The sequence below is a fragment of the Eubalaena glacialis genome, chromosome 13 (assembly GCF_028564815.1).
Source record: "Eubalaena glacialis isolate mEubGla1 chromosome 13, mEubGla1.1.hap2.+ XY, whole genome shotgun sequence".
NCBI lineage: Eukaryota > Metazoa > Chordata > Mammalia > Artiodactyla > Balaenidae > Eubalaena > Eubalaena glacialis.
The window spans coordinates 54,318,027-54,335,567 of record NC_083728.1 but is presented as its reverse complement, the minus strand read 5'-3'; the positions used below and the strand labels follow the sequence as shown (position 1 = coordinate 54,335,567).

The window sequence follows — 17,541 nt, the reverse complement described above, 5'->3', positions numbered from 1 at the left end:
TGTGTTTTAAATACAGACTTTGTACTATATCTTGACAGCCAGAGATTTTTTTAAAAAGTTTACAATCAGTGGCTAAAACAAAAGTATTCCTTGCCTACCAGAATAAAGAGCCCCTATAAACTTTTTTCCCTCAGCATGTTTTTCATTCTGAATATTAACTAAATAAGGATAGAGACAATAATTTTTTAAAAATTAATTTATTTTTTAAATTAAAAAATTTTTTTTTAGCTGTGTTGGGTCTTCGTCGCTGCGCGCGGGCTTTCTCTAGTTGCAGCGAGCGGGGGCTACTCTTCGTTGCGGCACGCGGGCTTCTCATTGTGGTGGCTTCTCTTTGTTGCGGAGCATGGGCTCTAGGCGCGTGGGCTTCAGTAGTTGCGTCTCGCGGGCTCTAGAGCGCAGGCTCAGTAGCTGTGGCGCACGGGCTTAGTTGCTCCGCGGCATGTGGGATCTTCCCAGACCAGGGCTCGAACCCGTGTTCCCTGCATTGGCAGGAGGATTCTTAACCACTGAGCCACTACGGAAGCCCCGAGACAATAATTTTAAAATACAGCACCACTGTTGATCATTAAATGGGTATTTACCCTACAGGAGTAAATTTTGACCAAAACAAATTGTGGTGCTCTAGACTCACGACAATACCAAAAAATCAAATTGTAAGTGAAGTCCTAACCTTACACTTGATTTCCATTTAGTGTAAGGTATTTTGCTCACCTGAAAATAGATATTCCCTAGAGTCTATCAAGGCCCCTCTCTGCTTTATAAAGATCTGTAGAGAGTCAGAGAATCATGAAAGGCCATAATTTGACGGTTTAAATGAATAGTCCATGTGGGGTTCTTCCCTGAAACTCCTCTGATCTCTTAGTTTGGTGATGAGTAAGTTTTATGGGATCATAATTTTTATGGTGATCAACTAAGCAAACTAGTCAAACAAAAGTAACTTCAAGTTGAGTCACTTCTACGTTGGTGGTGGGTGAGGGAAGCATGTAACACGTGCTCTAGTGCGGTGCTGTCCAATAGAACCTTCTATCAGGATGGAAATGCTCTATATCTGTGTCCAGTAAGGAAGCCACTAGTCAGCCATGGCTGGTGAGCACCTGAACCGTGGCTTCTGTGAATGAAGAACTGAACGTTTTCTTTGCTGGCGCCCTGTGGTTACTGGTTACCGTACTATCAGCCCAACTCAACCATCGTATGCCTCTGTATTCAAGTTATTTTTATAGGAATGAAGAATATCAAATTATTTCTCAATTGTATATATTTGGTTTTTTCTACAGAGGAAGAGGACAATAAAGTATTATGAACTGTTATTTGTATAAGTTTGTAAATTTTTTTAAGAAAGGACTTCAGAAAACAAGGCAGAGAATATGTAGAACAATGACTACGTCCAAATAATTCAAATAGAATCAAGCTTTGATTATAGGCTTGGTCAAGTCAATGCTAAACAGCTTCTCTAAGAAAAGTATTCAATGGATTTATCTACTTTGTTTTTCACTAACTTGTCAAATAAACTGTTTTTAATCTTTATTTTTAATTATAAAAGTAAGACACAGTGCACAAATTCAAATAATCCCCAGGTGTATAATGTAAAAAGGAGACGTCCACCACACCATAACTACCAAAACTCCCATCCCCTAAGATAACTGCTGCTAAAAATTTAGCGAATCTCTCCTGACGTTTTTTGAGCACATTTAGAAATCAAAAGCCTTTTCAGGTTCAAATGATAGCTTTGAATTTTCGTTAGGTATGAACAGTGTGGGAATTCACATTATTGCAGCAAATATCAGGTATGAATTTACTGGAAATTGTTTTGAGATGTTACTTGGGGATAATAATAGCCAAAAAACGTTGGAAAATGAAAAAGGGTTTTTTTGAGGGAGTATGATTAGAAGAAAAATCATGGAATGATGCTGAAAGAGATATAAAGGACCATGGAAATTAAAAGGTAGGACACGTTACAGAACAAAATTTGAGATATGGAAAGATCATTTTTAAAAATATTTAAGACTTTGTGACAAAATCCAAACTCTTCCCATGATTTCATCCTTTGACGTCATGTCTATTTCTCAGGCTTTTCTCAAGCTCCAAAGCACTGGCTAAGTGAATACTTACAGCAGAGATCACACATGGATGGCTTGGACTTTGTGTCTTGCCGTGTTTGCAGATTTTTTATTTACGCTGTAGTTGCCAACTAACATAACCCATATGTCTGTAGACTGAACGTAATTCATGTACATGTGGATTATATATACATACACTTATGGTCCCTAAATACAAAGTGTATTAATTTCTTTCCTTGAAAATGAGAAAACTGGCAATGCCTTGCCAAATTCCCACATGGCAACAATCCAGACAGGGCCCAGCAGGAGTTCTCCCTGTCGCCCTAATCCTTGCCAGTCTGGTCTTAGACCGATCCCTGCCTGACCCTGCTGACCCCTGCTTCAACCTCGTGTGTCACTCTCTCAACATGTTTAAGGACATGTTATGCTGCAACTCCTACAGCATAACATGAAACCTGTTTAGTTTTAGTCTGGACTAGGGATCAGGAAACCTGGGTTTCGTTTCTGTCTTATTCACTTTGGATAGGTAAGGGTGGTTAAGCTGTCCCATGTCCCTTATCAAATGGGAAAAATACTGTTTTAGGTCAGAGTAATTTGAGATGTGGATTCTATTGAAAATGAAAATACTGTTTGTAATTTAGTTTGAACATTGAAACGTGTGTGTTTTTTGGACCTTAATTTGATCTGGTTTGCATGCCCGCTATTCATCTGATAATAGATGATCGTCACCTGTTAATAATCTGATCGTGGCCCTACGCCCACGTTGTTACGTAGAACAGCAGGAACCACCCTGGCTATCCTGGCACTTCCAGCATGGACTTGACCACACTAACCAGTTCAGGAAACTCTGTGTTCTGGAAATGGCCACGGTCAGTGAATCTGTACAATTTGGCTTCCAACCTGTTGGCCACTTCTTGTTGTTCCTTCCAAGGAAGGAAAGGATCGTCGGTGGAGCCAAACTGCACAATGTGAGGGCAGTTGGCTTTGATCTTCTCCCACTGCCAGGGGCGGCTGAAGTATCCTATGAGAGGAACACACAAACTCTCAGTGTCGTGGATGCTTTCCGTTCTCGCCACTCTAGTGAGGACCATGGCAGAGATGCAGAGAGTCAGAGCCCAAGTGTGAGTTAGAAGCCCTTCTTCAGTTTTCAGATCTATAGGGCTTGATACCATAGCTACTGGTGAAGGGGGAGGATAGGGCTCAGGGGTTCAGTTCTAGACTACGGGTTAGATAGTGGCTCACCGCCCTCTCTAAGTGCCTAACTTATACCTCAAGATGGGTGGTAAATATTCCTCATGTGCTGTTAGATTTTGTGTTAGCCTGTTGGAAGACAGTGCTGTTTTACTACCTGAGCGTGCAGCCCCGTGGCTACAGGAAGGGCTCTTCTGGTTTCTGCCTTCAGACTTACCACTTGCCCGTTCATTGTCATCCCCCAGGTCAGACGTGTACGCAGACACTAACACGATAGCATACACCCGGTGGGTCTCTGCATACCTGGAGAGAGAGGAATGGTGTAGCTGATGTTTAATGTTAAATCTGGTCCCAGAAAGTCAGTAAGCCACCCAAAACTCATTTGATTTAGCTTACAGAAAGCACGTGCTAGAGGCTGCTGAGGTTAGTATGAAAAAGAGCAAGGAATATGCAGAAATATGAGCCCGGTGGTTAATCACCTCACCTGGGCTACCTGAGTTTCTACTCTGTTTTCAAGGTAGTGCAAACCTCTTCCGTAATTCTTTCTGAATCAACATAAAAAGTGTAATCATTCCCTTTGATGTGTGCATTCGTCGGCATTACTTGGTTGGTTAACATGTGGATTCCCAGGCTCAGCCCAGAGCATCTGATTCAGAGGATTATGAGTGAGGCACAGGAATCTGCATTCTAAGGCGTGACACCTCCCCAACCCAGATGACAGATGCAAGTGGTCTGTGACTGTACCATCCCAGAACTGTGCCTCTCTCACACACGCTTGTTTGCGTTGTCTTACCTCTGTCCCCCAAGGGCATCCCTCAAGGCCAGGTCTGAGCCTTCTCGATTTTTGTGACCCTGTTCCCTAGAACAGTGCCCAGCAAACAGACACTCAGCTACCTGTAGACAGTTCCCTCACTGAGCAAAGGCCAGGCTAAGGAAGGACCTAGAAAGGTAAGAGCTCTAGGAGGCCTTGGTGCCAGGCAAGATTTAGGGTTGGTATTTTGTTCTTGTGCCTAAACTTTTCCCCCAATCTTTTGCTTGAAAAATGTCAAACTTACCGAAAAGTGAGAACAACAAGCACCCAGATTCGTTAATTTTGCTACAGTTCACCCCTAAATACTTGAGCACGTATCCCCTAAGAACACAGCTGTGCTCTTATGTAACGACAGTATCATTCTTACACCTAATAAATTTAGCACCAAGACAGTAACATTACCTGTATTCATTTTTCCCTAGTTGTACCAAACTGTTCTTTAAAACATCTTTTCAATCCTAGATCTGGTCAAAGATCATGCGTTTGGTTTCATGACTCTTCAATCACTTTTAAATTTGTTTTAAATGAGATTGACGAATTTTAAGAATTTGAGGCCCATTTTCTTGTACGTTATCCCCTAAACTGAACTTGTTTCCTCATGATTAGGCTGAGGTGAAACAGTTTTGGCAAGACCATTATGTTGGCAAAGTTGTGTCCTTCCCACTCCTCCACAATGATGGGCACACGATGCCAGTTTGTCCCATTACTGCTGAGACTGTCAGATTCCCTAGGGTGATACCCCTCAGATCCCTCCACTGTAAAGACACAATTCCCCCTTGTGATTAATAAGTAACTGTGGGGTAGTCCTCTGTATCCTGTTCCCCTATGATCTTAGGTCCCATGGCTTTAGCATCTGGTTTTCTCCTTGCCCACTTTAACTTTAGAAGTTAATTTTTAGAAGGTTCCTGACAATCCTACAATAAATTTCAGGAGTCTTTAAAAGAAGCCACATCGTTATTAGCCAGCGGCCTGAGAAAAATTCAGTTGGCCTTGGGTTAGCACAGATTTCAGCATAAAGGGCTTTCTTCATTTTCCAGACAACCCCTGGCAGCTTGTAAACACTATGTACCATAATTCTGTAGGTCCACATCGTAAAGCATTATTCTCGTAGCTTCCACAGGTGTGGCTGAAAGGTTATGGAACTTGGCAAGATTTCTCCGACAATCGATTCATGTGACATCCTGAGGGGCTGCTGGGGACAAGAGGCCACACAAAAACCATAATCCTGGGACTTCCCTGGTGGCGCAGTGGTTAAGAATCCGCTTGCCAATGCAGGGGACACAGGTTCGAGCCCTGGTCCAGGAAGATCCCACATGCCCCAGAGCAACTAAGCCTGTGTGCCACAACTACTGAGCCTGCGCTCTAGAGCCCGCGAGCCACAACTACTGAGCCCAAGTGCCACAATTACTGAAGCCCACGCACCACAACTACTGAAGCCTGCGCACCCAGAGCCCATGCTCTGCAACAAGAGAAGCCACTGCAATGAGAAGCCCGCACACCGCTATGAAGACCCAACGCAGCCAAAAATTAATTAATTAATTTTAAAAAAAGAAACCAAAAAACCCATAATCCTTTGTCATCCAGCCCCGCAAATACAGTGGAAACCCAACCCTAACAGGCTATTCAGCCAGCTCCATCCTTACACTCCAGGCCTTATAAGCCTGCAGGGTGACGTTCTAATGGGGAGCAGCAGGGAGGCGCCCATGACCCTGGGGGCTGGGGCTGGCCGGGGGGGAGGGGGGTGGAGGGCAGTGCGGGTAACAGCCTCCACCCTCCAACGGGGAGTTATCAGCGCCTACCATATGCCAGACACTCTGCCAGGCACCGGGGTTTCGTGTCAGAGTGAGCAAAGCCCCACCCTCATGCAGCTTACATTCGACTGGCAAGAGACAGACAAGAAATGAATAGGATGTCAGGTGGTGAAAAGTGCTACAGATAAGGGGGGTCATAAGATATAAAGGGGGTAGGATTCAGTGGGGTGAGGCTGCTGCTTCACGTGGAGTGATTACAGAAGGCCTCACTGAAAGGGGACGTGGAGCAGAGACCTAGAGAGGAGAAGGCCATGCAGGTGTCTGGGGACAGAGAGTCCACGTAGAACAGCGGCAAGCACAAGCCTAAGGAAGGCACATGCTCGGCGTGTTCAAGGAACTGCACTGAGGTCTGTAAACCAGGCTGGGGGCAGCGAAGGGGAGACGGCGGAGACGACACGGCGGGTGGGGGGCTTGAAGGCCGAGAAGTTCTTCTGAGGGTGACGGGAGCTGCTGGGGTTTGGAGGCACTTGTGTTTTAAAAGGGTCACTGTATCCCAGTAAGAGCAAAGTATCTTTTTAATCCACTAACCAAACCAGGAAGGAATTAGGACAGATCATGTTACCACTCACTGTCTCCTCTGCAGTGGAAACTTAAGATGTGCACGAAGTAGTTCCCAAGCAAGCTTGACTGGAGCCCACAGGGGTAGGGGGGATGGTGACAATTCAATAAGGACCACACCTCATGGCTGCAATGGCCCCAGAACTGTGGCCTATGATGATGGTCTCCTCGTCACAGTGCAGCTCCGTCTCCATGAAGGGCAGCCAGATGCTCTCTCGAGCTGTGACTAAGGTTCAGGGGAAAGAAAGAGTCCGTCACTCAACAGGGACAGTTTCAGTCCAACGCTGCCCACCTTTCTAACAGAGGACCACTCAGCAAACCGCAGGGCCACAATGCGGGATGGGGCTGTTTTAATAGGGCCAAAGTTTTATGTGTTGCTGTCTGAAAGACTGAAATCTGTAGTTTTGGTAAATACTTTTGTTTTTATTTTTTAGCATTATCTTGAAAGGAAATACTAAGGAAATAAAATATAACTCTGAAGTTTAATGTAAACTTTCCAACTTAAAAACAAAAATCCTCTTGACAATATTGTCTCTCAAGTTCATGTCCATATATATTCTTTCTTCCCAAAAAGGAAATTCCTGAGACAAGTCATAGGCACACTCAGAACAAAAGTGGCCATGTTACATTTTCTAATATTAGGATCTCATAGAGACGCTGTAAGTTTTGTCATACCTCTGCCTCAAATGAAACACCCATAAATTTTGCCTGAAAATATTTGACTTATAGAAGGGAAAATCCGTTGCTTACAAAGTTGAAAATTAAATTCTTCTGAGCCCAGGTGCTCTTCTTGATCCTTACTAGAATTTTCTATCATGGTTTTTGGTTTGCACCCTCCTCCCCCAAATACTTGCCATCATTCACTCTGAGGTACGTATTCCCTTAGGCTTCTCTGCTAGGATATTCCTCTTCTCTACCGGAAAATGGCAAGATCAAAACCCAATAAGAGGAGGCTTTTTAAAGACACGTTTAAAAAACTTACTTGGGTCAGGCATGTTTTTAGCCAAACACTGGAAACCAGGTATCTATGATATGAGGGGGAGAAAAAAAGCTATAATAAAGAGCTTAATTACAACTAATACTTTGCTAATAAGAAATGAGACACCTGATATGAGCTTTATCAATTCAATAAGTAGTTGCTTATATCATGAAATGAAGTGGGGTAAGTGCTACAGGATTACATATGAATATACAATCCCTCCTCATAAACTCCATCTGTCTGTAGTTCTCTATCTAGCCAGCTCTGTAGATCTCTTTATATGTGCATCTGCACATGTACATTTATCACCGCTGGCATATACATATAGAGAGGGCATAATAGATTCTAGACAAACTGACCTGGAGCCAATCAGACTATGCTCCAGGGAGTAGGTAAAATGTGGTACATAAACGTGGTACAGAAAGTTGGAGATCCAATCCTCTTGGACAGCTGCAGCCCTGACCTTTTGGTTTGTAGCTCTAGCCACGGCTCTCAGCCACAAGCCTGGAATTTTATTCTAGAGACCCAGTCTAGAACTCTAGAGGTTAGCAACTCAGGAAACAGTCTTATTGCCTAGTTATGGAAGAGGGTTTAAAAAAAAAATCAAGATGCACAAGACAACCCGCAGTTAGATGCCATTTTTATAAAGCTCACAAAGAGGCCAAATTTAACAATATATTGCTTAAAGGATACATACATAGGTTGAAAAGTACATTAATTTTTAAAAGTGAAACAAATGTTTTAAATTTCATATGGCAGGGAAACAGGATGGAGGGACATACAGGTGGCTCTGAAGGTATTGATAATGTTCTAGATTTCAGTTTGGTGAGGGACCCTCAAGTATTGATTACATTATACTTCATAATGTACGTACGTGTTACATACATCCTTTGTAAATATTAATATTACATATTAAAATGTTTAAAAATCCGAGACAGAGAGAGGACAGGTGTAGAATTATCTGGGAGTCCCAGATCTGAACCCGCAGGAGATACGGGGAGCGGGCTCGGTCTCTAGTTTCTAGAGGTGGAGCTTGTACTCTGAGCCCTGAGAGCAGCCCTCCGGGCTGTTTCACCAGCCGAACTTCCTCCACTACTTGTAGAGTCTAAGACGGGGTTCCCGGCAGGGCTCTGCACAAGGGGGTGGGAGCGGGGAGCCCTCCGGCCTCTCCCGCGCCAGGCCGACCTCCCAGTGCAGCGAGGCGCGTCTCCTACCTGCTCCAGCCCCCTCTTCACCCAGCCGTACCAGCCGTAGGTGGCCACATCTCCGCCCCCGTTCCCGGGGACGATCACCGCCTTGCAGGGCGCCGCCATGAATGCAGCCGACCTGAGGCGCTCAGGGCGCGACCTGGGAGCCTGCCCGTGGCATTCTGGGAATTGTAGTTCCGGGGCGCCAAGAGCGCACCCACTGAGCTTCTGGTTCCCTACTGCACAGGGCAGCCGCAGACAAACCTTGCGGGTTTCTAGCAGCTGTAAGTCACCTTTCACTTGCTTCTTACTGGCGCTTCCATTTCCCCCTCTTATTTGTGACATGCCCAGAATGTGTTATCTCTTACCTAGACTAACTGATATTTGTATAGAAAAGTATGTTTTAGTTTCAAAGAAGCAGAACACAACCCGTTTTCTTTGTTGAGGACTCCTGATTTCAAAATAGTTCTTAATAGAATAGTCAATATCAGCCAATAACAGTCAATACCAGCGCGGCATGGCAAAAAAACAAAACAAAAAACAAAAAGAAAATTAGGACTCAAACACTAGTTCTTAAAAAAAAAAAAAAAAAAAAAAAAGGCTTTGCTGAAACCCTTCGGGGCATTTCCGGGTTTAGGAGGGGCATGAGCCACCCATTACCTTGCACAGCCCTTCAATAAACCTTTCTCTGCTCTAAACTCTGACGTTTCAATATTGTTTGGCCTCGCTCTGCGTCAGGCACATGAACTTGTGTTCACTAGCATATCTAGGGGCCCGTATATCCAAAACACTGAATGGTTCATCCTGGTTTTTGTACTGAATTCCTTTCAGCGTGTATTGTAGGTCAGCGGCTGCAGTAGCTCATGACTTGATCCTTATAGAACTGCATGGCAGACAACATTCTTTGTTTTACACTCTCTATGTGTTTGTGCATTTGTATGCCTTCATGGCTGTAATCGCAAAGGTCTTCACCTCTTGTTGTAAGAGTGTGAAATAGTTTACTAACTTTAGAGAGTTATAACAAATTCGATTATTACATCTTTTAAAGAAGCTTTGTTCTCATTGCCTCTTGCCATATTAATTATTTTAAGCTGGTTATTTTCTAAGAAACAGCAGATGTGGAAAAAACTCTTAGCCAAGTAGGAATTATCCTTTTGTAAGACACATTTACATTTGTAAGGGAAATCTCCATTTGTAGGTCGTCTCCCTCTCTGTACTAGGAAGAGGATGACCACATCTCTATAAAGTTATCAGTGGAGAAGCCAGTGACTTAAATCTGCTCAACAACCTTACCCTTGTTTACTGTGCTTTTCCTGGTGACTTCCCATAACTGACTCCCCACCCTCAATATCCTCTTTTGTCTTTAGCTGAGGATGGTTTTTAAGGTGAGGACTTAAAACATTTTGGCAAGTTACTCATTTTCCCTAGGTCTCTCCCATGTATACATGTTACTAAATTTCTGTTTCATTTTCTCCTGTTAATCTGTCTCATGTCGATCTAATTCTTAGGCCAGCCAGAAGAACCTAGAAGGAAGGAGGAAATTTTCTTCCTTCCCAATGCCTATCAAGATAACTACACAGTCACATAAATCGACTATTCCTAAAATTCACTATTCCTAAAATTAGGAAATTAAACTTCTAATACATTAATGTGCTAGATTTAAAAAAATCCTTCTTACAGTAATTTCTAGCACTAGGAATCCAGGTTCAAATAAGTCAAGCAAATTTTTGGCAAATGATATTTTCTTAATGTTTGGTTAAAAAAAAAAAACAGCTATGTCTTTCTGTAAAAGAGAAGAATGAATCTGACTCCACATTGGATCTGTTTCTTTTACTTTAACCTTTGTATTCTATTGCTTTTGCTTCAAGTTAATCACTAAAGGGATGTTGCCTACAGCTTAAAGTATACATAATGGCCAAACTCGAGGAATTCTGCCTCCCATGCCTGAGTGTTAAGCTAAAATACCTTTGTTTAGCTCACAGGAAACATCCTGACCAGGCCCCCCTGTGAATGGCTGCAGGAAAAAGGAAATTAACACATCCCCTCCTGAGTCTGGCTGGAACTGAGGCAGGAGGCAGATAGGCCCCAGGCTGAACAGTTTCTCCCCTGCGGACAGAAACTCCATAATAGCAGAAACTCCATAAAAGCAGGATGATGGAGGAGGCTGGGCCCTGCCCAGATAAGAGATAAAAGACCACATATTCCTCATTCTCAAAGTCAAGGAGACCTCCCCGACTGCACATGTGCAGAAAGGCTCCTTGGAGGTCAAAAAGGGAGGGGGCGCCACCTCCTAGTATGTGACGTCAACTACCCATAGGCCTCTTCACTAAATCCATCTTGGCTAAGAGATGCACACCCACACAGGGGAGGACCCTGAGATATACCAAATTCGGACTCAGAACCAGGCAAAGCAAGATGATTGGTCAGAAGAAACCATGAAGAAATGCCCCATAAAAGTGATTCAGACTGCCACAAGGGCGTGACTCTCTGAGCCCGCCCGTGTGGCTCTCCACACGTACTGTACCCTTTTCCCTCTTAATAAACACTTTACTTGCTTCACTACTTTCCGTCTCTATGTAGAAGTTCATTTCTATAAAGCCGACGGGCCGGGGCCTTGTCCCTGGCCACTGGTCCCTGATGGTCTAGTGGCTGGGATTCAGCGCTCTCACTGCCACGGCCTGACTTCAATCTCTGGCAGGGAACCGAAATCCTGCTTCAAGGCGCTGCAGGCCGAGGCCACCCGAGGTCAGAACCAGGCTCCTGGGTCTGCGACTTTCCGAATAAAGTCGCTAGTCCTTGCCCCAACTCATCTCTCAATTGGCCTGTTGTGCGGCAAGCAGCACCAGCTTGGACTTGGTAACATTTTCTCACTGTGAAGTATGATACAAATGTGTATTGTATCTTAATTGAGTGTGTCTCTTTACTGAGAGAATAATTGATTTGAACTTCCTGAACTTATACCAGCTTAAGTATTAAAAAACCTACTATTACTCTTACATAACGCTTTAGATACACGAAAAGTGTAAACTTGTTCAATAAAACTGAACCATTATTCGACAAATTTTTGTATTAACAGCAATTAATTTCATAGCAATCGACTTAAAACTAATTTCTATGAATTGTTAGTCACTTAAAACTTTGTACTAATATTAAATTGAGCTAATTAATTCTTGGACGCCTTGATATGCTTTAAGCATACTTTTAAGTTTATATAATTTTGCTTATTTTTATATGCTACAGACGGGCTATATCTCTGGGTCAGATTAATAAACGTGCTCAGTTTTGCCACTTATAAGAAGGGGTAAAACGGCCATGGTGGCTGTAGAAAGCCGTGCTCTATGCAGTTTGGTGTTTTGTTAGTCTCTTAAAATGTTTGACTACGACAGTTCCCAATTATTCACCTTCTCATGGAAGGATGACAGGGATCGAGAGGGATTAGCCTGTGCGCTAACGCCAGGCTCCGCAAAGAGCCGGAAGGCACCTGTGCGCGAACGAGGGAAGGAAACCCTGCGAGGTGAGGAAGAATAACTACACCTGTTTAACGGACAGGACTCCTGCGCGCATGCGTCCCCACGCTCAAGGCTCACGCTCCCTTAGCCTCGCCCCTTTCTGCGCGCCGACACCTCCTTCCGGCCAGCTTAGGTTTCCTCCGCGAGGAGTCCCGCCCTCTTCCGGGGCCACACGTCAAAGTTCTCGCTTCCCGGTAACTAAGGCGATGAGAGGGACTTCCCACTGAAGCGAGCGGTCGTCTTATTGGAGTAGGGCGAGCTCCTGAGGCGCGCTGGCTGCGCCTAGGAAACAGTTCCCTAGGCGCCGGTGTTTCGTGAAGCAGAAAGGTTTAGAGGTGAACGTGCAGAAACGTGTATTCTGAGTAATTGTGATTTTGAAGAGCCAACCACGTCTGTCTTGCCCTGTTCCAAGATGGCGGCGCAGCCTTTCTAAGTGTCTTGCTTCCGCTCGCCCGCCGGGGAGGCGCTCTTTGATTGGCCAACGGCGGCGCCGTGGCGTGACGTACAGTGCGCTAACCAATCGGCTTAGGGCTGAGCTGGACTTGGCGGTGGGAACTGGAGCCCGGGTCTTGCAGCGGTGGGTGCGTACGGCTGCGGCCAGGTGAGCGGCTCCGGCTAGGTGAGTGGGGAGCACAGGTTATGAGAGGCCGAGGGCCGGGACCGGGGTCTCTGCTAGGGGCGGGTGGGTTCCTCCTGGGGCGAGGCCTTTTCTCGGCGGTCAGAGGAGCTGAAGGGCCCGAAGACCCAGGGGTCTGCTGAGAGTGACGTGGTCCCAGCCAGGTGGGGCGGCCGGCTGGCCGGATTCTGGCGCAGGATCCCTCGGAGTCGCGGGGGACGGAAGGACCCAACATCCAGTTTACAGTTGAGGAACTCGAGATTCAGGTTAAATGACTTATGCTTCGTGACAGAGCCGGAGCTAGAACCCAGGTCTTTGGACTCCCTTTAAGGATTAAACCTTGCTTTACCGTAGTTGTGTCCTGAAAAGTCATGCCTTAAGGTGGAATGAATGGTACAGATTTTTTTTTTTTTTGGCAGATACGTCTACAGGATCTTTACAGTTTTACTTATTCATGAATTCATTCATTCATTTGTTAACCTATTCTGAAAGCCTTCCCTTTTGAAAATATGGTGATAGTGGTAGACCCGTGTCTCTAGAAAAATGCACCTTGGCTCATGCACACAATTTTGCATGCCGTTTCAGAGGACTTATTGACCCTGTGAAGTCCCCTGTTGGCTATGTGCCCAGAGTTAAGAATCCATGCTCTTGAGGGAGTGAGCGGAAGAGGCAGTGGGAAATGGAGAGCGCAGGTTTTAATATGTGGATGCCTGGGGACATGGGATGGAGATAGTGCCTTTAATAATGAACTGTTTTGAGAAGGAAAACAGCCACTTAATGAAGTCTGCCGAGGTGCTTGCTGAGAATTGGGATGTTAGAACTTGCTTTCATTCCCACCTGAATTACCCTTTACTAGCCAGGAAGCTGCAGAAGTGTTTTCTGTGTACACAGAGCTACAGTTTCCCGCTTTTGCCAGAGATAACAAATAGATGCCTTAGAGTTTCAGTTGGAACAAACATTTGGAATTTTTGTGGTCCGCGTTGTGTGTAATAGAGTAATTCATTTGCATTTATAGCCCTATGTTCCCTTAGTCCAAATTAACAGTATGGCACTTCTCAAAATAGCTTGGAGACAGTCGTTATTCAGCATTGCGTAAGTGAGCACTAGAGGCCACGTATATAAGAGAGTCTTTTTTTAAAAAAATTATTTATTTATTTTTGGCTGCGTTGGGTCTTTGTTGCTGCGCGCCGGCTTTCTCTAGTTGCGGCGAGCGGGGGCTACTCTTCGTCGCTGTGCGCGAGCTTCTTGTTGTGATGGCTTCTCTTGTTGGGGTGGCTTCTCTTGTTGCGGAGCACGGGCTCTAGGTGCGTGGCCTTCAGCAGTTGTGGTACGCAGGCTCAGTAGTTGTGGCTCACGGGCTTAGTTCCTCCGCGGCATGTGGGATCTTCCCGGACCAGGGCTCGAACCCGTGTCCCCTGCATTGGCAGGCGGATTCTTAACCACTGAGCCACCAGGGAAGCCCTATAATAGATTCTTTAATTTGCCTTTTTCCCATTGTTCTTGAGAGTTTTGTTCCCTTGAACCCTAATAGCTGAAGTGTGTGTTAGCCTAGATTTTAGAATGTAAACAGGATGGAGTTGGCATTATCTGGGTTTGAAAAACGTACTTAGTCTGAATGGCTGTTTTATTAACTGGAATCTTCCAAGGCCTGAGCATAAGCGACTGTGGTGAGGGGACAGGAGGTGGTGAGGGGACAGGAGCTGGTGAGGAACTCACTTAGCATAATAGCAAGTGTGCCTTTGTAATTTTGGTGATCCCAAGTAGAAGTACCTTGGCTAAGAACTGGTAGCTGTTCTCGTTTTGAATAGGATTCGCACTTCAGTATCCAGTTCTTTTCTCCATAATTAACAACGGAAGGAGGGAAAGGGCACAAAACCAAGATCGCTTGGAATGTAAATTATAATACAGTATTTACTCGAATAGAGCAAGGAGGAAAGGGGGTCAGGGAGGAAGGTAGCTGGATGCTGAAACAGGGTTTGAGACTTAACCCTTGAGCACAGGGCTGAAATTGGCTTGGCTGAGATGATATGTGATCTAAGAGGAGACTTAAATTACTATTATTCACCTACATGCAGCTTAGAGATGACCAAATGATTGTAAACCTCCCGCCCCTTTTATTTTTTTTAAGGGCTAGAAAGGAGGGTTGAGAAAGGAATGGGAGAGGTAGCTGTGAAGTTAATTGGCTCTTGAGGGTCAGAGAGAAGTGAGATGTTGTCATTCTCCAGTGACAGGTTCTTCCAGACTAAGTGTTTAAGAAACGTGGCGTTAGGGGTCATCTTTTTTTGAAGTTCAGTTGAGAATTTCACATACAATTAAACTTTATCTTTAGTTTTTTTTTTTTAGACAATGGCAACATACCTGGAATTCATTCAGCAGAATGAAGAACGCGATGGCGTGCGTTTTAGTTGGAATGTGTGGCCTTCCAGCCGTCTCGAGGCTACAAGAATGGTTGTTCCCCTGGCTTGTATCCTTACTCCTTTGAAAGAACGTCCAGACCTGCCCCCTGTACAGTATGAACCAGTGCTTTGCAGCAGGCCAACTTGCAAAGCCATTCTCAATCCACTTTGGTATGAATTCTTTTAAAAACTAGTAAAAATGATGAATACAGTAAATTATGACTTTCCCGTGATTCTCCTAAAAGTGACTCAGTTGGGCAAAATGTCAAATTTGAGATGAGTAGTAAATGGTGAGAGTCTTAGGTGATGAATGCTTGTGGAAATCTCCCTGGCCTGATATTCCAGATAGAATTAGAACTTATGGGAATGAGGTGGAGGTAGAGGGAAAGGATTTGTAATTTCTTGTTTTTCTGATTTTCAGTTTGCTTTTGCCTTAACTGTTGATTTTATTGGTGCCTTTTAAAGCATTTTCCAAAAAAAAATCCAAAAGCTTTAGAGAGTTTTGTTGTACCTGCCTGGTATGGTGATGCTGTATGGCAGGAAGAGGTAATAGGCAGAAGAAATTTGAACTCTTGATGATTTTATTGTTAAGTGTAACTTTTTTGTGCCTGAAATAGTGATCTATGATACCTCTCTTAAATGTGGGCACTCTTTGAAAGAATTTTTAAACAAGTGAAGAGTGTCATAAATGCTCTTTAAAAGATAAAATTTTTATATGAGGGAACATTTTTTACTTCATTCTCCTTGCTCTTACTTGGTGTGCCCATGTATAATAAGATGTTGCTCTTTTAAAATAATAGCTGATCGTTAATTTTCTAAACGTAGAAAGGGGGGGAAAGCAACTATAAAGCATTATCTTGAACCAGTTCTAGGAAGTGTATCAACCCAGAAGCATTCTGCTCAACTTCTTCAAGTGAACGAAGTGTGGTTAAAGTCTGAGTTGTTTTTCCTATGTGTTAAATGTCCTTTTAGTATTAAAATTTCATAGTTTCATATATTTGAACAATAAAGACATTAGAAAAATAAAGACTATGTTTAGATAACAGGGCAAAAGGAAATAACCTATAATTTTTATAACTCATGAATTTCTAAATATTATCTAGGAAATCAGAAAAGAGCAAAAAGGATTTAGTAGTTGTTCATTGTTGCTGCTTGAAGGAGCCTTTTGGTGCACACAGCAGCCAGAACTCTAGCTGCAGAGAATGTGTTGCATACCTTCATCCATTGAGGCACCCACACAGGAACACACACCCATGTGATTTACTGAACAAGAATTTTACACTTAAATGCTTTCTACCTTAAAAATGAAAACGGTATCTGGTTGTAATATTTATTTTTCTCACAGTCAGGTTGATTATCGAGCAAAGCTTTGGGCTTGTAATTTCTGTTTCCAAAGAAATCAGGTATGTGAACTGTAATTATTTTACAAGTATTTTCTGTGTTTCAATTTAGTTGTCCTACTCTGAAAAAAATTAAGTGAGGTTGAATTTGTGTCTGCCTTGGCACAGGACACCTGTCAAGGTGATATTTCTTAAGCCTAATATTGAATGTTGAACATACGTGATTTTTGTTTTGAATGGTCATTCAGTTTCATTATATGAGTCTTTGTCTTTGCTGTGGAGGGGACATAGATTTCCTTTTTTTTTTTTTTTTTTAAATAGGTTTTCTGTAAGCACTGAGTATGTTACCCTAGAAAACAGATAAGGTGTTTATATCACATTTGACTTCAGTTTATTCTAATTGGATAGTGTGCATTACTGGATTTTCATTTTCTGATCTTTCTAACTTTTAGGGTCAAGTTGATCTTGTTTTGATTTAAACATTTTTAACTACTAAACTAGGAGCTCACAAATGATGAGAGAGACTTTTCTTTGAAATGAACTGTGCCTATGGAGGAAATGTTCTAAAAGTGGATTATGGTGATTATTGTACAGTTCTGTGCATTTACTAAAAATCGTTGAATTGTACATTTAAAATGGGTGAATTTTATGGTATATAAACTATACCTCAATAAAGCTGTTAGAAAATAATTATGCCCAACATAATATATAGTGCTCTAGCAGATCTTAAGATATTAATAACATCCACTTGTTTACTCTTATATTTGATCATAATTGATTAACAGTCTCATTCTTAGATAGCACACACTGAGTCCAGTGGTGAAGAGACCAGTGTGCAGTTGATGACTTTTAAGTATAGTCTTGGGAATTAGAAGCAGATACCATACAAGATTTATCTCCGTGGGCGATTCAGAAGTATATGCAGATCTTAAAAACATTGCTACACCCTATTATATTCAGAATTGATGTCTGTTTTATGTAATTTATTGTTAAAATTATAAGGCATCTAAAGACAATGTCAACAGAGTAGAAGTCCAACCCATAGAATGGGTGAAAATATTTGCAAATCATGTGTCTAATAAGGGA

The 17,541-nt window shown here is 43.3% G+C and overlaps 2 protein-coding genes across 4 annotated transcripts in view; one reads left to right on the top strand and one right to left on the bottom strand.

Moving 5' to 3' along the window:
* Positions 1-198: 198 nt before the first annotated feature.
* On the bottom strand, positions 199-8,748 carry RBBP9 (RB binding protein 9, serine hydrolase). 2 transcript variants are annotated; one of them, XM_061208108.1, is made up of 6 exons: positions 8,622-8,748; positions 7,411-7,453; positions 6,549-6,654; positions 3,466-3,551; positions 2,958-3,078; positions 199-479 (listed from the first exon to the last, which is right to left on the bottom strand). In XM_061208108.1, the coding sequence occupies exons 1-6, from the start codon at positions 8,718-8,720 to the stop codon at positions 389-391; spliced, it is 546 nt and encodes a 181-aa protein (XP_061064091.1). In that variant the 5' UTR covers positions 8,721-8,748; the 3' UTR covers positions 199-388. The 2 variants fall into 2 exon arrangements, with proteins under 2 accessions (XP_061064091.1, XP_061064090.1); XM_061208107.1 differs by lacking the exon at positions 199-479 and having other exon boundaries at positions 1,238-3,078.
* Positions 8,749-12,288: 3,540 nt separating this feature from the next.
* Positions 12,289-17,541, top strand: part of SEC23B (SEC23 homolog B, COPII coat complex component) — a 37,807-nt gene continuing 32,554 nt past the window's right edge. Inside the window, exons 1-3 of one of the 2 annotated variants that reach the window (XM_061208029.1) lie at positions 12,289-12,704; positions 15,063-15,286; positions 16,461-16,518. In XM_061208029.1, the coding sequence (XP_061064012.1) occupies positions 15,066-15,286; positions 16,461-16,518 (279 nt within the window). In that variant the 5' untranslated portion in view covers positions 12,289-12,704; positions 15,063-15,065. Of the gene's footprint in view, positions 12,723-15,062; positions 15,287-16,460; positions 16,519-17,541 lie in introns of both variants that reach the window. The other variant, XM_061208028.1, reaches the window with a different exon arrangement.

What these genes read in the sequence shown, in the direction of transcription:
- RBBP9 (XM_061208107.1), bottom strand. Translation starts at nt 8,720, where the DNA reads ATGGCGGCGCCCTGCAAGGCGGTGATCGTCCCCGGGAACGGGGGCGGA. An exon ending in TGAAGAGGGGGCTGGAGCAG is followed by an intron (nt 7,454 to 8,621) that starts GTAGGAGACGCG and finishes CTCATATCATAG; the next exon opens with ATACCTGGTTTCCAGTGTTT. An exon ending in TGACAATGAACGGGCAAGTG is followed by an intron (nt 3,079 to 3,465) that starts GTAAGTCTGAAG and finishes TTCCTCTCATAG; the next exon opens with GATACTTCAGCCGCCCCTGG.